Raw genomic sequence first — 23792 nt, forward strand, 5'->3', positions numbered from 1 at the left:
TGTATGTGCTAGCAACTGAACCTGGGTCTTTTATAAGAGCAGCAAGTGTTCTTAACCTCTGCGGCATCTCTCCATCCCTTAGTTTTAGACTCAGTTTAAATAGCTTCATTTCCCTATTTCTAGCTCCCTGCTTGAAAAGATCAAATTTCCTTTGACTCTTGTACATGTTTCTGTTCTGGATCAGTGCTATCTCATGGCTACCGTTTGTTTACAGTTTCCATCCCCATCCAGACCTCATAAGAGATCCTGTATTTAGTTTGCATCTTCAGGACCACTTTACCTGGTATGAAGTAGGTACTTAGTAACGTTTGTGGAAGCAGAGAGTAAGGAAGTACCTACTGTTAGTATGTCCTACTATAGAGCATGAAGGCTATAGTAGTGTTGCAGATAAATGTTAATATCTGATTATGTTAACACACTTTCCCCTCTTCTTTAGATTCAGAATTCTGGAAGAGAATCCCATTTATTCTGCAGGTAAGTAATTATTTCTTGTTGTGTCTATTTTCTCTAAATGACCCTCTAGCTCTCTATAATGATTTTGTCTAAAATGCTGAATCAGTCTTTTAGGAAGTGGCAGAGGCCAGTCCTTCCTTACATAAGCTAGAACTGTAGATAAAAACATGATCAGGACAAGAGCCTAATGATGTGAGCTTGTATTTAAACTGCTATTGCCTTCTTTGGTGATTAATTACTTGCATATTATTTTGACACAGAGTCTTACTTGTCTAGGTTAGACTTAAAATTAGAGAGTCTCCTGCCTCTGGCTCCCAGGTGCTAGGATTGAAGGCATGCTCCAGGGCTGATACTTACTCCATGACCTTCGACTACCTCGCTGGAGCTTAGTTTCCTCCATTAAAAAACAAGGATTACTATAAATTATAATGAGGTATTTGAAAATTCAGTAAGATAAAGCATTATAAACAGTTGAAAAGTAGCTAATCTCTCTGGTTGTTGTAACACTGCTACTGTCTCAGACCTGCTTTTCGATTCGCACTCTATTCAGTTTCATTAACTCAGTTACTTTTAGTCAATGTTGACTCAGTTATTTGACATGTTTGCATCATCTATCAGGACAAAATTTAAAACTGTTTGTTGCTGTCTCTATAAACTTCAGGGCTGGCAGAGTACTGATCCATGTGAGGCAATAGGGAAATATGGTTAAACAGGACTCAGTAGCTGGTGTTGTTGCAAACTTCTAGGGTCTGACACTGGGCAGCTTCTTTAGGTACATTTATTTACAGTACAATTTGGAGAAAAAATTCTGATATAACAATCCTGTGTGCACAAGGAGGCATTATTACATCAAAACTCTTTTCAAAGTTTTCACTTCTTCCATGAAGATGGGTTCTAAAGATAGGGTATATATGTTATCTTAAAGGCCTAGGGAAGGATCTGGTGTGGTCATACAGGTAGCACAGAGGTCATCTGAGTTATCAGTACCTCTAGTCGTGTTTGTGGGAGCTTGGTATGGCCTGGCCCTACAGATAGCATATGGGTTGCCTAGACAACTCACCATCTCCATTCCCAGCCTCTGGGCAGAAAACAAGTTACACATCTTTTCCTTTGTAGAGGCAATCCTACATGTTTAACATTCCTGGTTTCCCTAGTGCTATCTGAGTTACAAAGAAGTTGGTGCTCCCAGTAGCACCAAGGATTATGGGAGGGGGTGAACAGGAGGGGGGCAGTGAATGGGATCTAAAGTGAATAAAGTTAAAGTTCTTTTTTTTTTTTTTTTTTTTTTTTCTGAGACAGGGTTTCTCTGTGTAGCCCTGGCTGTCCTGGAACTCACTCTGTAGACCAGGCTGGCCTCGAACTCAGAAATCTGCCTGCCTCTGCCTCCCAAGTGCTGGGATTAAAGGCGTGTGCCACTACTGCCCAGCTGTGAATAAAGTTAAAAAAAAAAAAAAGAATGTGTACTTCTCTTGCAGAGGGCCTGAGTTCAGTACTGTAACTCACCATTGGATCTCTGTGGCCCAACATTATCTTTAAGAAGTTTGAGACTAGGGGACTGGAGAGATAGCTCTGAGGTTAAGAGCACTGGCTCTTCTTACAAAGTCTTGAGTTCAATTGCCAGCAACCACACAGTGGCTCATAATCATCTATAATGAGATCTGGTGTCCTCCTAGCACAGCATATGCAAAAGGTAGGAAGACTCTGGTCTATTCATATCTAGGGAACACTGAAGGGAGGTAAAAAAGATATTTTGTCTAAACAAAATAGATGCCGGGCGGTGGTGGCGCACGCCTTTAATCCCAGCATTTGGGAGGCAGAGACAGGTGGATTTCTGAGTTCGAGGCCAGCCTGGCCTGGTCTACAGAGTGAGTTCCAGGACAGCCAGGGCTACACAGAAAAACCCTGTCTTGAAAAACCAAAAAAAAAAAAAAACCAAAAACAAAAACCAAAAAAAAAAAAAAAGATAGACAGCTGCCAGGAACAAATCATTGCAGATGCCTTTGTTAGACTATTTAGGGAGCCATTTTTGTTTTGTTTTTTTTAAATATACATGGAGCGTATATTGTTTGCCAGGTGCTAGCTTTTCCTCTGTCCTTGAGGGGCTCTGGTGTATTGAATGGAGAGAACATTCTGTAATTAGATTCTTGGCCACTGCTGTCACTTTCATCCTCTCTCTCTACCTGCATGGCTTTGCTGAAAGTGCTTGTTCCAACTTCTAAAGAGAAATAATTAAAACACAGTTGTTTACTCTTCCTCTAGATCAACAGGCTTGGTACTCTGTTAGTAAACCAGAATTCTCAAGGACAGTTGTGGGTGGCTCAGACATAGGAAGGAGAGAAGTAGTCAGTGTGGGCTTACGTCTTACAACTGTGGCAACTGGATGACCCTCAGCTTGTCAGTGAAGGGTGGCCTTCCCTCCCAGGAAGCTGGAATGTACTGAGACATATGCAAATTCAGCTTTAATGACACAAAATAGAGGGAAAGAAGCCAGGTGAATTTACTGAGAATAAGAGGCTTTCAAATTTGCACATTTTACAATAAAAGCAACTGGCTAATTAAATAGCTTAACCACTGACAATCTGACCCAAAGGTTTCATTTAAGGGGGAAATGGTTAATTTAACAGTAGTTTGAACCAGCTTTTTAATTACCAGCAGCCTTAATTATAGGAATTGCCCCAAACTGAATTTAACAGTGTCTCCTTGCCAAGGAATTCCTGCAGATGAGAGACTTAGGCAAGCATTTGCAGCCCTTGCAACTTAGGCTGTATCATCATCTCAAAGATCAGTTTCCTTTCTGCTTTTTGAAGTCACTGATAGATGATTGTCCATGTACTTAAGCATGGTGATTGACATCTGGGTTTTTAATTTACACATAATGTTTTATTTTGCAATGTAGGCAGGTATGAGAGAGCACTAACTCTGTAGCTGAACTCTTGGTCGTTATGTGTTTAGGGGTGCAGAGGAATGCCACCAAGATGAGGGGTATAGCCCCACAGGCACCAAAGATGCACATAGTAACTACAAGGGCTCTGTAGGCTGGCAAGTAGCTCCTACAGGATAGGAGAGGAGTTAAAGTAACTGGGCCTGGACTACAGACACAAAGTTCTTAAGATGTTTAGCTAGGAAACCTCGTCTCTGGGTTGTGAAAAGCTACCACACATTGAAAAGTGCAGCAAAACTTTTTTCTTATTCAGTGCTGACTGTAGTATCTGGCTAATAGTGAATACTTCCAAAATTTTGCACATATGATATAGATAAATGGTTGAATTAATGAAAAAGTGTAATGACTAGACATTTCTTTTTAGAAGGACTGTTCTGTGGCTGTAGAGGATGGAGCAAAAAGAGGGTACAGAAAGACCGAGAAGAGCAACAGCTCACTTCCAGTCACCTAATGCTTCCTCTGTATTCCTCCCCACTCCCTCCACACAGCAACCAAGATGATCTTTTAAAAACATCACAGAGCAGGTGGAGCAATGGGTCAGAAGTTAAGAGCACTTGCTGCTCTTGCAGAGGACCTGGGTTCAGTTTCCAGCACTCATATATTGTGTCACAGTTCTAGGAGAATCCAGTGCCCCCTTCTGGCCTCTGCAGATACTGCATGCATGTGATCCACATAAATAAAATCAAACACTCATATACATACAATAAATAAAATCCTTTTAAAAACATAGCATACAGGAGAGATGGCTCAGTGGTTAAGATCACTGGCTGCCCTTCCAGAGGTCTTGAGTTCAATTCCCAGTCACTACGTGGTGGCTCACAACCATCTGTAATGGGATCAACAGCTACAGTGTATTTATATAAATAAAATAAATAAATGTTTTAAAAAAACAGCATAGCACACATATAATTTTTTTTGCTTATTTCTATTCATGATGAGATCCAAACTCTTAACAAGGCCCCCCAACTCACCGCAGTGTTTATGGGGGTCCCTCACACAGCCACTCTCACAGTCCTGCCTGGGCCCTATGTCAGGTCCTGTCTGCTGTTCCTTCAACTACAGCACTCAGCTTCCATTTTATTCCTCTAATAAACTTCACATAGAAGTTTATTATTAGAGGAATAACTCTGAAGTCTATGTTATGATGTTTTTATTATGTTTAGTATATTATCATACAAACTCAAGTGATTATCAGCATAAATTACCCAGTCAGATAGGCCTAAGTGTAAGTGCTAATTCTATCTCATACTCATGGGATAACTTGGTCATTTCACCACATTTTGTGAGTTACCTGTATTAGTTAATTTTTTCATGGTTCCAGGCAGATACCTGACCAGACCAGAAGCAACTCAGGGAAGGAATGGTTTGTTCTGTTTCACAGTTGGAAGGTACCCAGTCTGTCACAGTGGGGAACAAGCGCATGGTGGCAGGAACAAGAGGCGTCTGGTCATGTTGTTCCACAATAGGAAGTAGAAAAACGAGTGCTGGTGCCCAGCTGGCTTTCTCTGTTCTGTGTAGCCCTCACTCCCAGGCCATGGAATGGGACCACTCACGTTTAGGGTGGATTCCTTCCACCTCTGTAGACCTAAGCTAGACAATTCCTTACAGACATGCTCAGAAGCTTGTCTTTTGGTGGTTCTAATCCTGTCAAGTTGGCAGTTAATTGACAGTTAATACTAACCACTGCCATTTTATTTTTATTTATGAATAAAGATAACAATGACAACTAAAAGAGAATATAGAGACACCAACAAAAACATACCTGTGTATATGTTTGTGTGTATTGAAAGCAAGATAAGTCATCCTCCTAAATTCACTGCAGTATGCTTGTATAGAGAGCCTCCGCTTTTTTTAGTAATGGCATATATACCTGTATCTAGATTGCGGGGAGGATACTTAAAATATATATTGACTGTTGTGCTGTAAACAGAAATGAATCACATCAGTTTTTGTTTGTTTGTGGTAGCTGGGCTCAGACATCAGGCACGCGCTGAGCTGCTGAGCTGCACACAGTACTGCATGATTTTTAAGAGTTTATTGACTGTGGTGACAGTTCACACCTTTAATCCCAGCATTTAGGAGGCAGAGGCAGGGGGATCTCTGTGAGTTTAAGGCTAGTCTGATATACAGAACAAGTTCCAGGACAGCCAGGGCAACACAGAGAAACTGTGTCTCAAAAAAACCTGAAAAAAAAAAAAAAGAGTTTATAGAAATTTGTGATCCCTTTCTTCTTTGGTGGATGTTTTTGCTGCCTGCTTCCTTCTCTCCATAGTCTCCATCAGAAAACCTCAAAAGGGCTGGGTATGGTGGCTAATACCTGTAATCTCAGCACTTTGAAGGCTGAGGTAGGAGGAGCGCTGAGTTTCAGACAGCTGGAACTACATAGTGAATTCCAGCCTGGTCTACAGAGTGAGACCCTATCTTAAATTTTTTTTTTTTTTTTTTTTTGTTTTTGGTTTTTCAAGATAGAGTTTTTCTGTGTAGCCCTGGCTGTCCTGGAACATCCTCTTGCCTCTGCCTCCCAAGTGCTGGAGTGTGTGCCAACACAGCCTTGCTAAAAAGAGTATTGTATTAATTTATGGTCTGTGTTGTGTGCACATATGGATGATTTGTGGTCTCTGTGTGCATGCATGGAGGATTTGTGGTCTCTGTGTGCTTGCACATATAGAGGACAGAAGGCAGCTTGCAGGAGTGATTTTCTCCTACCACGTGGGTCCAGCCGTCATCAGGCTTGGCAGCAGCACCCTTACTAGCTGAGCCATCGCACTGATCCTTAAAAGCAAATAAATAGAGTAACAGCCTCATCTTGAGTCTCGTGGTCCTCCATAGCTAACTTATGATAATGTATCTGAGTAGGTTTTCACAAAGTCAGTCAGCCTATCTAAGGCCCAGGGACCAAAAGAAATAAGCAAAAATAACCCAATTAATGGTCCCAAGATGGGAGGAAATAGGGTTGACAACCATGGAGAGGTTGAAAACCAATTCTTGTACCAGCTCTCATCTTTCTCTTTCTCTCCCTGCCTTTTCTCAGGGCCTTCTCTGACCTTTTTCATGCTCTCTTTAACCGTCCCTGTCTTGTCTATGTAAAGGCAACCTTCTTATTTAAGGGCTGTACACAGTCAAGAGCTGTACACAGTCTTTTCTATTGTAAAAGAGTAAATCAAGTCCAATAAAGTCAGGTTGTTACTCTATCCAGTGTGGTCCCAAAACCCATCTCCACCCAACCTAAAAGAGGGGACTTCCACCCCTAGACCAAGCAGAGAGGGGCCACCCAGAACCCCCTCTGACTGGCGATCTGAATTCTTGCTTAGGCTGTGAGGCTAAGCACTGCAAGGGAATATAAATAAAAGTTAAAAATATCTCTCTGGGTTCCCTGAGGGACAAGCCTGACTGCATAGGGGTTGATGTCAAAAGTATCCCCTCTCCAGGAAAAAGACATCAGAATAGGTATGGCCCTCATGCCTCACTGGACAAGACAACGACAGGGGGACCAGAGCCATTACAAGGTCCCCTTCAAGTACTGGAGGTCAGGCCTCTATCCCCGCCTTTGCAAGATTAGAATCGCCACAGCCCTTCTATACTTAGAGAAGGAAGGAGATGAGTAGTCATAGACCTTGTAAATAGGTAGCCTTAGTGGATAGTTACAACTTAGATAAGGACAAATGAGTCATAGGCAGAGTCATAGTGACCAGTCCTCTGAACCTTCACCCGACCGATACCCTGTTCTGAAAGATATCTGTACTCCCCCTGAACACCCACACTCCATTGTCATCCCCTTCCCCACGTCCTGCCATTTTGTGTTTATAACCCCTGTGTGAATAAGTAAAAATTATGATTTGATTTAATAAAATAAATTTAAAAAATTTAAAAAAGGAAAAAAATAAATAAAATTTATTTATTAAAAAAAACAAATAAATAAACAAAGAAACAACAACAAAAATACCCAGCCAAACCAAGAAACAAAAAATGTCAAAATAATGTTGCTTGTTGAGAAACAAGACAAAATGAGAGCCTCATTAAAATGTACTTTGTCTACCTGGCCACCATTGACTTTTTTCAGAAAAGAATTTCCAAAAGACAGATGAGTGGTAGGGGCTGAAAATATTTCAGGGCCAAAAGGAGAGAACAAAAGGGGAAACTGGGAACCGCCAAGAACTACCTTCACACATATGATCTGTTTGGCTTTGGCTTGCTCTCTCTTAGGTGGTGTTCTGAGGACCAGTCGGCATTACAAGTCAAAGCCCACTCACGGCATTGGAAGATACAAACACTTGGTGAAACCAGTAGAGGTAAGAGGCAAGGCAAGTCTTGTGAGAAAGGAGCATGTCAGGGGGTCACAAAGATGTGACAGTCATGTGTACACAGGTGGATCACAGTAGAGCTGCAAAGGCTTTAGAGTTGGCCCTCGGTCATCTCTGCTTATTTAGTTTGGAATCATGCAGACTGGAGGTGGTTCTGCCAGCTTCTGATCTTGATCCTCAGCCAGATTATTATATAAACCCCAATTTCCCAGTTTTTATTATTTATGGTACTTCTGAAGACAAAGACCTTCTTAGTGCTTGTTCAGCATGGACCTCAGAGTGGAAATCATAAATTAACCTTCGTTGAGGTGGAAGAGATTTCTCAGTAGGTAAAGGCATGTGCTGTTCTTAGATTTGTAGATCAGGCTGTCCTCAGACTCAGAGATCTGCCTGCCTCTGCCTCCTAAGAGCTAGGATCAAAGGTGTGCGCTCCCATAGCCCTGCTGCATCAACTGCTCTTGCAGAGGGCCCAAGTTTGGTTCCCCAAACCCATATCAAATGACTCATAACAGCATGTAACTCCAGCTCCAGGGGAATACAATGCTTGTGGTCTCCATGGGTATCTGTAGTCATGTGCACATACCCACACACAGAGACACGCATGCAATTGAAAACAAAAAATAAATATATAAAAATTTAAATCAACATTAGTTGAATGAATGGTGCGTGGTAAGTAGGAGATGGATTGATATTTTCAGCCTAATAGCTGGCTTTTAGAGTATGCACAGATGTAAATATGTATGTGGTCCTTGGGTCTTTGAGAGTGGTAACAGGGAAGCATTACCAAACATCATTCAGTCATTTCATCTGTTTCTCTGATCCCAATGCTTGAGAGCTTCTGCGGGTGGTTAAATTTCCCTGCATGTGAGGAGGCTTTACTTTGGCTTTGAGTCTTGAATCTATGGCTTCCTGTAAGCACTGCAATTGGGAAGATTGGTCTAGTTAGGGAATCTTCCACAGCTTTTGATTCTGTGATTTCTTTTAATCCCCCCCTATAACTGTATGCCTGCCATCGCCTCTCTCTAAAGCAGAGTACAAAGCACTATATTTGGACCTCACAGCTGCTGAACTTGCCATCAAAGAATTCCATAAGAAGAACATTCACACTTGAGACCTATGTCAGGCAGTCTCCCCACAGGAAACATGTTCAGGGTCAGTTCTGTCCTGGGTGCTTTGTGACTCTGGGTAAATTAGCCTCATCTGTTTAGGGCAGATAGATACTGAAATTAATTATATGTAAAAAGATTTTTACATGAGACTTGGAATTACAAGCCCAAGACGCCATGCCCAGCTGAGTTTACAGCTTTTGTCTATGTTATTCCCCTGGTGGTATGGCTCAAGTCTAGGGCCTTCTCTGTGGTGGACAAGTGTGCTATCTCTAAGGTACACATCCAGCCCTTATAGCATTTGTCAGACTTTCCATAAAGGTTACAAAACTCTGGCTCTGAATAGGTCAATAATCTTTCAATTCAGATATCATGAATCTTTGTAATGTTTAATGAACAGAAGCCTATTATTTAATATGCCCATTGATGCCTTGCCTACTTAAAATTGGTAGGAAAACAATTTCTTAGTGGCTTCTTCTCTTGCCTCCCAGGTCCCCTGACTTCCTATACTGTGTCTCTTGCTTTTCGTGTTTGATTCAAGGCCTCTCCTATGCTTGTTCTCTTCCTCACTTAAAAAAGTTCTCAGCGTTTTTGTTTGTTTGTTTTGTTTTGTTTTTTTAAACTTATGATTCTCCTGCTGTAGGCTTCACAGGGCTGGGATCACAGCCATGCACCACTACCCCGACTCTTCAATCTTTAAACTGGGACAGAAATGAATCATCCTCTGAGAAGCCTTCTTGGGTCTCCTGCATGGAGTTATTTGGTTTACTGTGAGCTGCAATAGTTCCTTGTGTTCCCTGTGTCCTAGGACTTATTGTCTGTTTTGATGGCTTCCTTCTCTTCTAGATTGCAAGATACCTAAGGGTAGAGGACATGTATCTCTTTTCTTTCTGTCCTCAATATCCAGCATAGGACCCAGCACCAAGCAGGGACAATATATAATATTGATCCAACTGAGTTGAAATGTGGTTATTGGGGCTGTTTTGGGGGGCTCTGTAAAGCAGAGGTGGCAGAAGAATTCATACTGCAAGCAGCTTGCTTCAGACGACCTTAGTTGTGTGGAGGGAGTAGTGCTTCCTTTGATCAGCACTGTAGGTCCTCTGATACTGTTTGTCACACTGGCTAGCACAGTGGTGCTGGATGGTGTTCTTCAAGACAGCACAATGAAAGCTTTCATCTATAGCTTACAGAGGCTCTGTCTTATCAGTTTTCATCCTCTGGGGACCTGGCCTAGATAATTGTGTGGTCTCCTTGAAACCTCAAGGTAAGAAAACAAACAAATAATCAAACAACAACAAAAACAGTAAGTAGCCAGGTTCCCATTTTTTTCCATGCCTAGTGTCTTTCTCATCCTTGATGTCCCCAAGGAGATGCTGTCAGTTCTCAAGCTCATGTTCAAGTTCCCTTCCTCCTTCTAAATGCACTACTCAGTCTTCTGAGAGTTTCGTGGGTTTTTTCTTTTTTTTAGATTTATTTATTTTTTATTTATATGAGTACACACTGCAGCTATCTTCAGACACACACTAGAAGAGTGCATGAAATCACATTACTGATGGTTGTGAGCTACCATGTGGTTGCTGGGAATTGAACTCAGGACCTCTGGCAGAGCAGTCAGTGCTCTTTACCACTGAGCCATCTTTCCAGCCCTTGTTTTTTGTTTTTTGTTTTTTTTTTTTTTTAAGGGAAGGTTGTTTGTTTGTTTTTTTGTTTGTTTTGAGACAGGGTCTCACTGAGCATCTGACTACCTGGAGCTTACAGAGATCCACTTGCCTCCTCTGCCTCCTGACTGCTGGGATTAAAGGAGCAGGCCTCTATGCCAGCCACCCTCTGACTTTGGAACCTTGGAAAGGAAGGGGCTTCTAGTTCATCTGTTCGCGTCCGTGCTGCTTGACCTCTTTCTTGCATGGCCTAATTTATAACTCTTCACTTGATTCTCATCCCTAAAATCATGAGTCCTTGTCCCTGAGGAGGTAATGAGGGAAGGGATAGAGTGAAGCTTTTTGGGAAGTGTGAGGGGGATGGGAACAAACCATCATAGCTACAAGGCTACCCCCCCAGGCCCAGCCTTCCTTGATCTTCTGCATACTTTCTCACACACCCATGTTCTCTTGGGCCTCTGTGCCTTTGCTCTCCTCTCTCCTCTCCGTGAATTCATATCCTTCCTGTTTTCTCCATGGTTCCCATCCTGCAAGACCCAGCTTGACTCATGACATTGAGGGATGATTTCCAGGGCGTGACTCTGGACTTAGTACTTCCTTTGTAAATCTCATGTTTTTCCAAGTGTCTTGCATCCTTGTGTTGAATTTTACATGCTTCAGATTTTTTTGAGTGATTTTTTTCCTTTGGCAGGTTAAAAGTAATAATAGTCTACCTGTTGTGAGACTCCATTTTAGTTATTAACAGTTGGTCAAAATGACAAGCAGCAGGACAAACCACCAAGGCTCAAGTTCTCGTGAAGCCAAAACCTTGTTAACCCACTAGACTTCATGGACTTTTGTACTCAGCCACAATCCTGCCAGTTCATGTTATAGTGTTACTCAAAGTGCTTTTATTCCTCTGCTAGCTACTTTGTTGTTCTACATAATGAAATTTGGAGGCATATTGTACCAGGGAAGTTTCTTTATCACTTTTTTATTTAAAATAATATTCGTCTGGCTTCTACGATGGTTCAGTGGATAAAAGTGCTTGCTGCACAAGCTGACTTTGATTACTGGGACCCATGGTAGAAGGAGAACACTAACTTATGCATGTACTTGCCATTTGTTATGTGTGTGTGTGTGTGTGCACGCGCACACGTGTACCACACCCATGTACACACACGTGTGCAAACACAAATAATTTAAAGGTCTCATAACTGTATACTTTACCGACTTTCACTCACTCACTCGTTCACTCGCTCATTTACTCACTTGCTCACTCGCTCACTCACCGACTCACTGACTCACTTGCCCTTAGCTGCTGTCTGGCTTCCAGTCTTGAGGTAGTAGCAGCTCAGCAAAGAGGAAGGTGTGGGTGGGAGGGTGAAATCAGAGGCAACCTTAAGTGGTTTTCCAGGTTCTGGGGCAAGAGTAAGCTGTGACTTTCATAACTCAGCTGAGGGTTAAGAACACTGACTGCTCTTCCAGAGGTCCTGAGTTCAATTCCCAGTGACCACATGGTGGCTCACAACCATCTGTAATGGGATCCAATGCCCTCTTCTGGTGTGTTTGAAGACAGCTATAGTGCACTCACATACATTAAATAAATAAATAAATAAATAAATAAATAAGCTGATTTCCATCTTTACAGAGTGGCCTTTAGCCACCAAGATACTTTCCTCTAGGAAACTCTGCTGTTACTACTGCTGACACAAAACAGGTATCTCCCATTTGGACAGCTCTTTATTTTGTATTAGCATTTCTATGTAGAGATCAGTACTTATGGCCACAAATCTGTGCAGTGACTGAAATCATTTCCAGAAAAATGAGCAAGTTGGAATTACTGTCTAGCTAATAATCCTAGCTAACTACAACAAGATTGCCTTTGTTGTTTTGGTGACTGCAGTTCTAGACATGGATTATAGAAATGACTTGGGGACACTTGTCTTGTACTAGGACCCATATTTCCCCTTAAAAGTCTGCTCCTTGTGTATCTTAGTGACTTTAAGTGTCATCATTGAATATCTGCTGTGTGCTCGCTCTGTGCTGAGCGTTGATGCTCAGGTGAACAGGACTCGGTCCTGCAAAGCCACAGTCAGCTGAGAAAGATCTTCAGATCCAACTGAGGTCATGTGCTGAGTGCTTTACTAGAGGAATAAACTCCACAAGCAGTTCTGTGTATGTACATATGCATATATATTTGTGTATGTACATGTGCATGTATGTGTTTACATATATATGTGCAAATATGCATGTATTTATATCTCTTTGCATATATGCATATGTACATGTTGAAGTACAATGTTACCTGTCAGTTTCATATGAATGAATATGTAAATGAAGTAATGTTTCCTGTAAGAGTCAATGAAGATATTATGGATGTTAGCACAATAAAGATTTGTTAAATGCCACCTGTATTCATACACACTGGGTATGTGACAGTCATCTGGGAATCTCTAGTTGCTTGGGATAATTTGTAACACTGAGCTATACAGAACATAGAATTGTTACCTGGGGATTTTCCAGACTCCAAGAATGGCTTCTATGAAGACCTGGCCTTCTCTGTGACAGCCCCTGCTCTCTAGAGCCCAAGGAATCTTGCCCTGCCACACCTGATCTTTTGAGTTACAATGTTTAATTTTCAGATTACAAATGAGAAGTATGGCAGAACAAATGATGGTTTACTTCATTGATTTGTATATTACAGAGAAACCTCAATCTTGTTCAAGCCCTTACTGTGGGTAGACAAATCACTACCTCAATTCATGTAACAGGCGCTGTGTCTCATTCATCCTTTTATCTTTAAGCCCCATCATCATCACCATCCTCATTGTCATCATCGTCGTTGCCATTAGAGATGGATGGGGAAGTAGTGACACGCTTCTTGTTAGGATATATTTAAGGTATGAGACATGGTGGTGCATGTCTTTAGTCCCAGCACTCAGGAGGGAGAGGTAGATGAATTTAAGGGCAGCCTTGTCTACATAGTGAGTTCCAGGCCAGCCAGGGCTACATAATAAGACTCTGTCTTGAAAGAAGCAATAACAAAAAATACTACAAAACAATTTATTTTTTTATACTAGGTGGTATGACTACTATATACTGGGCTTTACAAATATCATTTCATTTCTATGTTATTAAGGCTGGTATATTCAATACTATATTGGTTATTAAGGTTTAAGAAACCAGAGACCTAGAAAGGTTAATGACTTACCCAAGTGACTGGTGATTTTCAGAATGAATATTTGAACTTAAGATGGTCAGAACCCATCTGACATATGCACTATTTCCATTTTATAGAAGCTCATCAAAGGTTCCTGTCATTGTTTGCAGCTTTACAATAATTGCTGTTACAAATGAGGACACTGCCGCTGAGTGTTTGACACTGAATTATAAATATCCCCACCCATTCAGCATGTGCCCATCAGATTGTCAGCGTGTGCTCTCAGATCAGTACAGACTTTCCAGAGGACCAGCCCCAGATCATCCAGGCACTCCGCTCAGTTTCCTTGTCACTAGAACTTCTGGAAGCTGAATGTTGCAGCATGTCAGGGTTTTAGCTTGGAGATGTTGGGTGATGCATGTCTTTCCAGGTTCTCCTGCTCTAAAGGATGCCTCCTGATAAACAGACAGATGTTCTCACTTTACAGTATAGAGCCTATGCCCTGCATAGACAGAACGTACTTACCTTTGCCATTACTGTACTGTTGAAACCCCAAACGAGTACTTGTTTCTATATCAGGGAAGGAGAGACAGAATACTCTCTTAAGATCTCTTCCAACTGTAAGAGAACCCATGGTTCTAATTTTACTCTTCTGTCAGCTCTTTGCCAGTAAGGGTGGGCAAAAACTTGCCTTCAGAGTACCTATGAAATAAAGGATAACAATGTTGATATTCTTGTACAGAAGTGGTTAATGATTTCTTTTGTAGTCCATTTGGAAGATCAGAGGATAATCCTATGGGAACATAGGTAGGCCACACTACCATGTGCCACCCCAGGAAATCCAGGCCAGCCACACCAGTACTGAGGTTTTTTGGACAGTCACTATTATCCCTGACACTTTTTCTCTAGCCTTCCTTCCTTTCTTGCCTGACTCCTTGTGTCGCTAGGGTAGGCTTCTAAAGCACAGCTCTGTTCATATTTATCCCTTTCAGATGTCTCTAATAATTCCCCATGGGCATTCATTAAGACCTGGGCTCAGCAGTTGGAATAGAGGAGAGGATGAATAGAGGGTGGGGGTGGGGCAGAGTACAATAAGATTACATAAACCAGGGAAAGGAGGTAAAGCATGTGTTCGGCATGCATAAGGCCTTGAGATAATCCCCAATAACCCCCGAAACAACAGCAGCAAAAAACACCACAAAAGATTTTTTATAGAAATTAGCATCTGGAATTATATTCAGTTAAGCTCTTGTCTGTAATGTACCCTGGCTTAGAACTGAAGTAAAATAATATCACCATAGTGTAGGTAATGTGGATCTGTCTAGGCAGATCTAGGCCAGCATGGAAGAGCAGGGGATGCCAAGAAGGATACTGGAATCAGCTGTCTTTGTTCTTTTAAAGCAGTGCCTTTAAAGAGGCCTGGCACTTCCCTTGCTACAGAAAGCCTCCTGCAGTCCTCAGAGGAGCTCCTCTTCCCTGCTGGACTCTGTACCCACTACCTTTGCTTCCAGACTTCATTCAGCCTTCTGACTGCAGTGTTTACTGTCATGGTGAAGAGTCCTTCTGGCTGGGTTTGGCCAGGGAAATTGTTGGTCTATGGCTGACTCACAGCTAGGCCTGGAGTCCTGCAGCTGCCACTTCTGTTGAAAACCTTAGTAATACAAAGGAGCCTGCTCTAGATAAATGTCCGAATTGCTGTTAAGTAGTTCTGGATTTTAGTTCCTAAAGTCTATCTTTTCTGGCGATGTAACTCTGAAAGAGAAACCTTAATATTTCTGGCTTCATATTTTTCTCATACAGAATCAGGATTAAAGTCTGGAATATGTGTTGTCTGTATTAATCACTTTACATTCAACATTGTGTTCAAGGATCAGAGCATTTTGTGAGAGTCTTTGGTCAGAATTACTGTATCTGTAAGCCCCCTCGTCTGTCCTGCCCCCTGCTTTACCACACTGGATGCCTGCTCTTTGACTGACCTGGAAAGTGGCAATGCACAGTGGGGAACAGCACTGTGTGACTGCTGTGCAGGGACGGCATAAGATATGGAAGTCTCAGGTTTTCTTTTCTTTTATTTAAAGATTTATTTTTATTTATTTGAGCACACTGTAGCTGTCTGCAGACACACCAGAAGAGGCCATCAGATCCCATTACAGATGGCTGTGAGCCACCATTTGGTTGCTAGGAATTGAACTCAGGACCTCTGAAAGAGCAGTCAGTGCCCTTAACCACTGAGCCAGCTCTCCAGTCCAGTCTTAGGAAACAGGGTCTTACTATATAGCTTAGGTTGGCCTTGAGTTTGTGACCTTCCTGCCAGTTTCCTGGGTGCTGAGATTATAGCTATGCACTACTGTGATTAGCTGCCCCCACTCTTAGTGCTGGGAATTCAGCCTGAGCCTTCTTGAGTACTAAGAGCATGTGTTATCTGAGCTGTACCAATTGTCTTTAAAATGATTTTTGCCAGCAGCAAGACTGAAATAAGTCTCCAGTTATCATTGGAAACAATGTGATATGGACTAAAGCATAGACACAGCACTCAACAGAACAAAATACAAGGACAGAAACATCTCACCACCTGTGGATATTCAGTATATGACAGAGGTGATACATTGCTGTGATGTTGGCCTGTTTGACCTGGTTGTTCATGTGAAAAAGGTTGCTCCTGTTCATAGAATACTAAAAGTGGACTGTAGACTGGCAAGATCACTCAGTGGGTAAAGGGGCCTGCTGCCAAGTCTGGTCCCTGGAATTAACTTGGTGGAAAGTAAATCAGTTCCCTCTGTTTGTCCTCTGACTTCTACTCATGTGCCATCCATTGTATGTGTATGCATGTACACACACACACACACACACACACACACACACAATAATATCAAGCAAACAGACAAAAAGCATCTTAGGTTGAATTAGCTAACTGATGGAGTACATACTAAGAGTTTGATAGTCAAAGCTAAAAAGGAAAGTCATTTTTTTGCTATAGCATAGCCTTTGCAAGTTGAGAAACAGGGCTAGAGATGGGAAGTGAGTCTCAAAACCAGGTAATGACAGAAGACAGTTATGTGTAGTCTTGCTAAAATAATACAAGCTCTATTCTCCTTGAACTGGCCATTGGTAAGGGAAATTACCTATTCCTTCCCATGAGAATGTTAACATCTCAAAAGGATAACTGAGGGAAAAATGGTAAACAATTTTACTTTAAAGGTTGGTTTTTAAAATATGAGCACATTATGATTTAATTATTTCTTCTCTTCTTCTTCCTCCTCTTCTTCTTCCTCCTCTCCCCTCCTCTTCCTCTTCCTCCTCCTCTTCTTCCTCTTCTTTTTCTTATTATTATAATATAAGGTTTCACTGTGTAGCCCTGGCTGGCCTGAAACTCTCTAGGTAGACCAGGCTAGCCTTGAACTTCCACCTGCCCCTGCATCTGGAGTACTGGAGTTAGAAGCCTTCCCCACTATGCCCAGCTGATTAATTTTCTTATACAACACTTTGACTTATTTCCTTTCTCTTTGTTTTTTTTATTCAGCCCAAAAAGAAGAAATCGAAAGTAGAAGTGGGAGCCATTAATGTGGGAACGGATTATGAATATGGGGTTTTAAATATCCACATGACAGCTTATGACATGAGTCTGGCAGAAAGTTATGCCCAGTATGTCCACCGCCTCTGCAACCAGCTGTCCATCAAAGTCGAGGAAAGGTAGGAAGGATGCCTTTGTTTGGGATGTTCCTGGTCTGGATTTTGTGCTCCCTTCCTTCTGTTAACTCAGGTTTTGGTAAAGTAATGTACATGTCATGAAAGTTACGGTTTAGGTACACACCTGCCACAGTCAAAGTACAGAACAGATCACTAACCTCAAAGTTCCCTGTTGCTCTGTAAAGCCTGTCTCCTCCCCTCTCCCACCCAAGTGTTTGGCAACTACTGATAAGTTATCTAGCACAGTTTTTAAATTGATTAATTTATTAATGTATTGGGTATGTCTGTATGTGTGTGCTCACAGATGTCTTAGGGTACATATGACACAGCTCGCATGTGGAGGTCAAAGATGAGTTTGCAGGAATCTGTGCTTTTGTTCCATGGATGGAGCTCTGTGGACATCAGGCATGCTGGCTGCTGCCTTCCCTGCTGAGCTTTCATCTCACTGCCCTGTGTTCCTGTTGTTTTAATGTCTTCAGAATGTAAATGGAACCACACAGTAGACAGATGTTTGTATCTGACCTTTTTCACTTGGCATAATGTGTTTAATTAAGTTCATCAAAAAATGTTTTTGCAAGTTTTAAAAGTTTTGGGCAAAATATATGTAAAACTAATCATTTTACTACTTCTAAAATTTTTTATTGAATTTCTGTATTTTTTGTGTATATGTGGATCCTAGAGGCTCAGTCCATCAGTCTTGGTGCTGACAATCACCTGTACCTGCTGAGCCATCTCACCAGCTTCGTCTTAAATGTTTTAAATGTGCATATGGCCCAGTGATGGCAAATACTTTCATAACGGGCAGTTGTTGCCACCTACTGTGTGTGTACCTTTTTCAGCTTATAAAACTGAAATTCCGCACCTACTAAACAGTAATTCTGCTTTCCCTCCTCTGCTTATCCCCTAACTTCTGCTCCCTGGACCCCCACAACCTTCCTACTTTTTGTCTGTTTTTGATTGCCTTCTAGTAAGTAGAATTATACTGTATATTTATTTTGTGTCTGGTTCATTTTGCTGAGCATAGTGTCCGTAGAATTTATCCGTGTTGTACCATATGTCAGACTTTACTTTTTTAAGACTGAATAGTCCATTATATCCTGTATTTTGCTTCTCCATTCATCTGTCAATAGATGATTCTGTTCGGTTTTATTTCTGAGATAGAGTTTCACTGTCATAGCCTTGGCATGTCAGTAACCCATAATTTAGACCAGGTTAATTTCTCAAACTTGTAGCCATCCTCCTGCTTCTGCCTCCTAAGTAATTGAGATTATAGGCGTGAGCCACAACATCCAACCTATTTTCTTCTTTCTTTCTTCCTTTTGGTTTTTCAATTCACAAATTATATACCATATACAAAAACAGTGTAAAATGGGTCAGACTTAATGTAAGAGGGACTGTTAGCAAATGGCTTTACAGTTGTGGAATAGACAGTAAGTTATTATATAACTTTTTTCTTTTTTTCTCTCTTGCCTTTATTTTCTAATATAGCTGTTCAGTTGTTTCGTCATTTGGTGAAAGGACTTTTTCTCCACGGAATATCTTAGTATCTTTGGAAGCTAGTTGACCATGAATGTCTGTGTCTGTTCCCTGAAATGATTTATGTTACATTGGTCTATATATCTATGCTTACACTAATACTTCACTATTTGGGTTACTATAGCTTGATTATGCTTTGTTCTTTTTAAAAATTATCTTTCTATAATGGCCTTTTGTTTTTTCCATTAATTTTTTAATTAACTTGTTGACGTCTATAGAAAAGCCTACTGGGGGCTGGTGAGATGGCTCAGTGGTTAAGAGCACTGACTGATGTTCCAGAGGTCCTGAGTTTAATTCCCAGCAACCACATGGTGGCTCACAACCATCTGTAATGAGATCTGATGCCCTCTTCTGGTGTGTCTGAAGACAGCTGCAGTGTACTCATATATACATAAAATAAATAAATAATTCTTTGGGGCTGGAGAGATGGCTCAGTGGTTAAGAGCACTGACTGCTCTTCCTGAGGTCCCGAGTTCAATTCCCAGCAACCACATGGTGGGTGGCTCACAACCATCTGTAATGGTATCTGATGCCTTCTTCTGGTGTTTCTGAAGATATCCACAATGTATTCATATAAATAAAACAAATAAATCTTTAAAAAAATAAAATAAATAAATAATTCTTAAAAAAAAAAAAGAAAGAAAAGCCTACTGGAACTTTTTGAGATTATGTGTGGAGCCTGTAGATCAGTTTGGGGGAAATTAGAGTCAGAATTTTTTCCATTGATTTGCCTGCTCTCCTTCTTGTGCATTCTTTAGCGCTGCTGGAAAACTGTAGAAGAGAACTGACAACTTAGTGTCTGTTCCAGGGCTGCTTCCTTTTATGTCTTACCTCAGGGTTTCTGACAGCTCACATGTCCTGTGGCTGGCCTTAAATAGCATTAAGTCACTTGATGAGAAATGGCTTCCCTTTTAAGTTCGTACTCATCTTAGTTACCACAAGGCACACTTGCACAGGAGAGCACACACACACACACACACACACACACACACACACAAGGAGACATTGCCAGAGTGACTGGTGTGAACTGAACACTAGTCGAGCACTTCCTAATCTTTGCAACAGAGGGGGATGTTGGGCTTGGAATCTTGGGCGAGCACTGCTGTCTTGCTAGGATTTATACATGATTTTGCTTTCATTGTGTATGTTTTTAACTTGCAGTCTACTTATGTTAGCTGATACAGGTTTTCATTAATAATCATGATATAAAGGTAGACTTTCTGCATTGTCATTTACCTTCGGTGAAAATGTTCTGTGAGCCGTGACTAGAAGACACAGTAGAATCAATTCAATTAGAATCAAGATATAGAACATTTCAGTCATCCCGAGTTCTCTGCTTCTGCAGTCAACTCCTTTCCCACAAATCCTTGCTAACTTTTAATCTATTTCCTTTCCCTTTGCCTGTAGTTTTGTCTCTTTCAGAATGAAATATAAGTGAAAAAAAATACACGTTCCCTTTGAATATGTCATTCTTCACTTAAAATAATGCAGTCAAAATTTACCCATATTTGTTTGCATCAAACACTTGCTGCCTTTTGTTGCACAGTAGCATCTCATTAAAAGCGTGTGCTTCCATTCCCGTTTGCTAATGGAAGGATATTTGTGCTTCTAATTTTTGGCAGTTATGAATAAAGCCACTACAAATAGGTATGAGTTTCTGTGAGAACAAAAGTTTTCATTTCTAAGTAAGACTGTGATTTATGCACCTTTAATCCCAGCACTTGGGAGGCAGAGGCAGGCGGATTTCTGAGTTCAAGGCCAGCCTGGTCTACCAAGTGAGTTCCAGGACAGCCAGGGCTACACAGAGAAACCCTGTCTCGAAGAACCAAAAAAAAAATAAAAAGAAGACTGTGGTTTACAGTCAGCTGGTCAGCACGGCACCTGTCTGAACATACAGGAGACTCTGCAAACTCCTTCCAGAGGCTGTATACTTCCTCCCTCACCAGCAGAGCGTGAGTTCCATAAGCTTATGCATCTCACATTTCTTCTTCAAATTAATTTTTTAAGTGAGATGATTTTTAAAAGGGTAAATAACAGCAACAGCTCAGGTAGTTTGTCTTGATAGCAAGATTATAAATAGATGCTTAGCATGTGGACATACCAAAATGACCATTTCTTTTTTGATATTAGCATACTCCCATTTTACAGATCAGGAAACCAAAGATCTGAAAGACTGAAGTCACAGAACCAGGAAGTTCCCAGGATTACAAATCAGTTTTATCTGATTTCCATATTTTCAATTATATTAAGTCCTTAAGCCAAATTTGAACTTTTCAGTCTTCATAATGTAGAGTGCAGCTTTTAAACATGCCCTTCAGGATTTGATAATAAGTTGTGATGTTAGCTCTCAAAGGCAATAATGCCTTCATTCTCTTAAATCTGAACATGGGCTCTAGCTTTTTCCAATGGCTCCAAGGACTGACTGCTCTCTGGCACTCAGCACACACATCTGCCACGTCCCCTAGCGCTCTGTTCATCCATCAGTGTCCCTCCTTGACTGTGTTCCTTGTAGACGGGGACTGTGTCCTTTGTCCTTTAGCACCTAGGAGAAGGTCTGCCACAAGAGAAGCATTCAGTCATTGTTGAAGAGTGACAGGGTCTTAAATATGACTGTGTAGTCCAGTTGTGTTTGACATAACTTCTAAAATTTAGGGAAAGTGCTTCTAATTAATAAAGCACCATTGCCCCCATGTCGTAGGCTCTACACTAGGCATTCTGACTATTGCACATAATGGCTAGTGTTTGCAATAATTCTAACTCCAGCTAGATGAAAAGATCCTATAGTGCTTTCAGGAAGCATACATATACATATGTGTATATGCACACACATTAAAAGAAATTTCATAGCATGGAAGAAGGTACATGAAAAAGGTGTGCAATGTCATCAACATAATACTTTGCTTCAGACTGAGGAGCTGGCTCAGTAGGTAAAGTGCTTGCTATCCAGCACACCATGTGTGGTCGTACACACCTGTGATCTCAGCACAGGGAGGTAGAGACTGGTAAACTGATGAGAGACGCTGTCTCAAAAAAATATGTTGGAGAGTGACAGAGGAAGATATCTCACATCAGCCTCTGGCTTCCAAATCTGCCCATACAGTGTACTCACACACAAGACACACTTGCACAGGAGAGCATACACACACACACACACACACACACACACACACACACACGAGAAGTAGAGAGAGAGACATAAATACACACAGAGAAGGGCATATATATATATATATATATATATATATATATATATAGAGAGAGAGAGAGAGAGAGAGAGAGAAAGTAAGTACAGAGAGAAAGAGGGAGAGAGAGAAATACAGAGAGAGATAAATACAAGAGCACGCATGTATACACATGCCCATGCGCACACACACAGAAAGAAAGAGAAGTACAGAGAGATAAATACACACAGAGAAATAAATGTGTGTGTACATGCACATATACAAAATTAACGCTGTTTCTTTCATCAGGTAAGTCTTAGCTATTAAAAAAGAATCTGGTTCAATCAAGCCATGTGTATAGTAAGTGGGTGCCTCTTTTCGTGACTCAATGAGTTGGCTCACTGATGGATACTATGCCTGTGGCGCAAACTTAGAATGACAAGTGAGGATACAGTCTTTGGAATCGAATGGCTGCATTCAGACTCTAGCTCTGTTATTCCCAAGATAACCCTGAGAATGCTGAACCTGTTTGTTTATCTGTATAATGAGGATAATAATCTGTCTGTTTCTTTGAGTTCTGAGAATTCAGTAAGACAGCACATGACAGTGTGTGCCATGAACACTGGCATGGTGGAAACATCTCTAGACATTGTAGTGTGATCCACACTGATGAAGTTTTGTTCTACTGCCGGAGGTAGGGATACCTTCTCAGAGTTTGGGTGGCCAAGAGACATTAAATGTCATTCCCACAAGGTTATACTTTTTAAATATACAGCTTTAAGAAACTCAGAAGTAGGCTGGAGAGATGTCTCAATGGTTAAGAGCACAGGCTGCTCTTCCAAAGGACCCAGGTTCAATTCCCAGCACCCATAAGGCAGCTCACAACCTTCTGTAACTCCAGTTCCAAGGAGATCTGACACCCGCATCTGGACTCCACACTCACACATGTGGTGCACATAGGTTCATGCAGGCAAAACACCCAAACACATGAAATAAAGTCAAAGTTGATACAGTTACACTGTTAGGAGCCACATGCTTTGTTATTTACCCTCCCTCCCAGAAAAATAAAACAAACAAGCAAAAAACAAAAAACAATGAAGTGCACCACGCTGTAGTTCTAGCCACTCTGGAGGCTGAGGCAAGAAGCCTGGAAGTTCAAGGCCAGCCTGTACAACACAGAAGCCAACCAACTTCCTTATCTTAATTTTCCCCTCAGCTTCATCTGGCTGAGTGTGGTAGCACACATTTATACTCTCTGCATTTGGGAGATGAGGCAGGAGACGTCAAGAGTTAAGGGAAGCCTGGGCTACGTGGAATGTCTCAAAAAAAACAAACTATATAAAACAACCAAGTTAGGTTTTACTTGAGAGAATGCAGAAAAGTAGAAACACTTGTTAAACATGCTGTTGGCCGGGGCTGGAAAGATGGCTCAACAGTTAAGAACACTGACTGCTCTTCCAGAGGTTCTGAGTTCAATTCCCAGCAACCACATGGGGGCTCACAACCATCTGTAATGGGGTCTGATGCCCTCTTCTGGTGTGTCTGCTATAGTGTACTCATAAACATAAAATAAATAAATAATCTTTTAAAAAAATGCTGTTGGCCAAGCACTCTGAACAAGTTAAATATTTGTTCTGTGTACTACTTAGTTCATATACAAAGCCCTTGTCTCTGGTGGCCCAAAGCAACTCTGGATCCAGACCTCGAGGGTGTCATGGGAAGGGGGCATTTAACTCCCTCTCTGCTACATTCTTTCCTTAAAATAATCTTTTCTGATTTTTTTATTTTATGTACACCAGTATTCTAC

At 41.3% G+C, this 23792-nt stretch overlaps 1 protein-coding gene across 1 annotated transcript in view; it reads left to right on the forward strand.

The window, feature by feature from the left end:
- Mrpl48 (mitochondrial ribosomal protein L48) overlaps positions 1-23792 on the forward strand; it is a 48449-nt gene that overhangs the window by 11400 nt on the left and 13257 nt on the right. Inside the window, exons 3-5 of the mRNA XM_028770742.1 lie at positions 437-474; positions 7598-7683; positions 17122-17291. Coding sequence (XP_028626575.1) covers positions 437-474; positions 7598-7683; positions 17122-17291 — 294 coding nt within the window. The remainder of the gene's footprint in view (positions 1-436; positions 475-7597; positions 7684-17121; positions 17292-23792) is intronic.

This window comes from Grammomys surdaster, unplaced genomic scaffold (assembly GCF_004785775.1).
Source record: "Grammomys surdaster isolate TR1022 unplaced genomic scaffold, NIH_TR_1.0 203, whole genome shotgun sequence".
NCBI lineage: Eukaryota > Metazoa > Chordata > Mammalia > Rodentia > Muridae > Grammomys > Grammomys surdaster.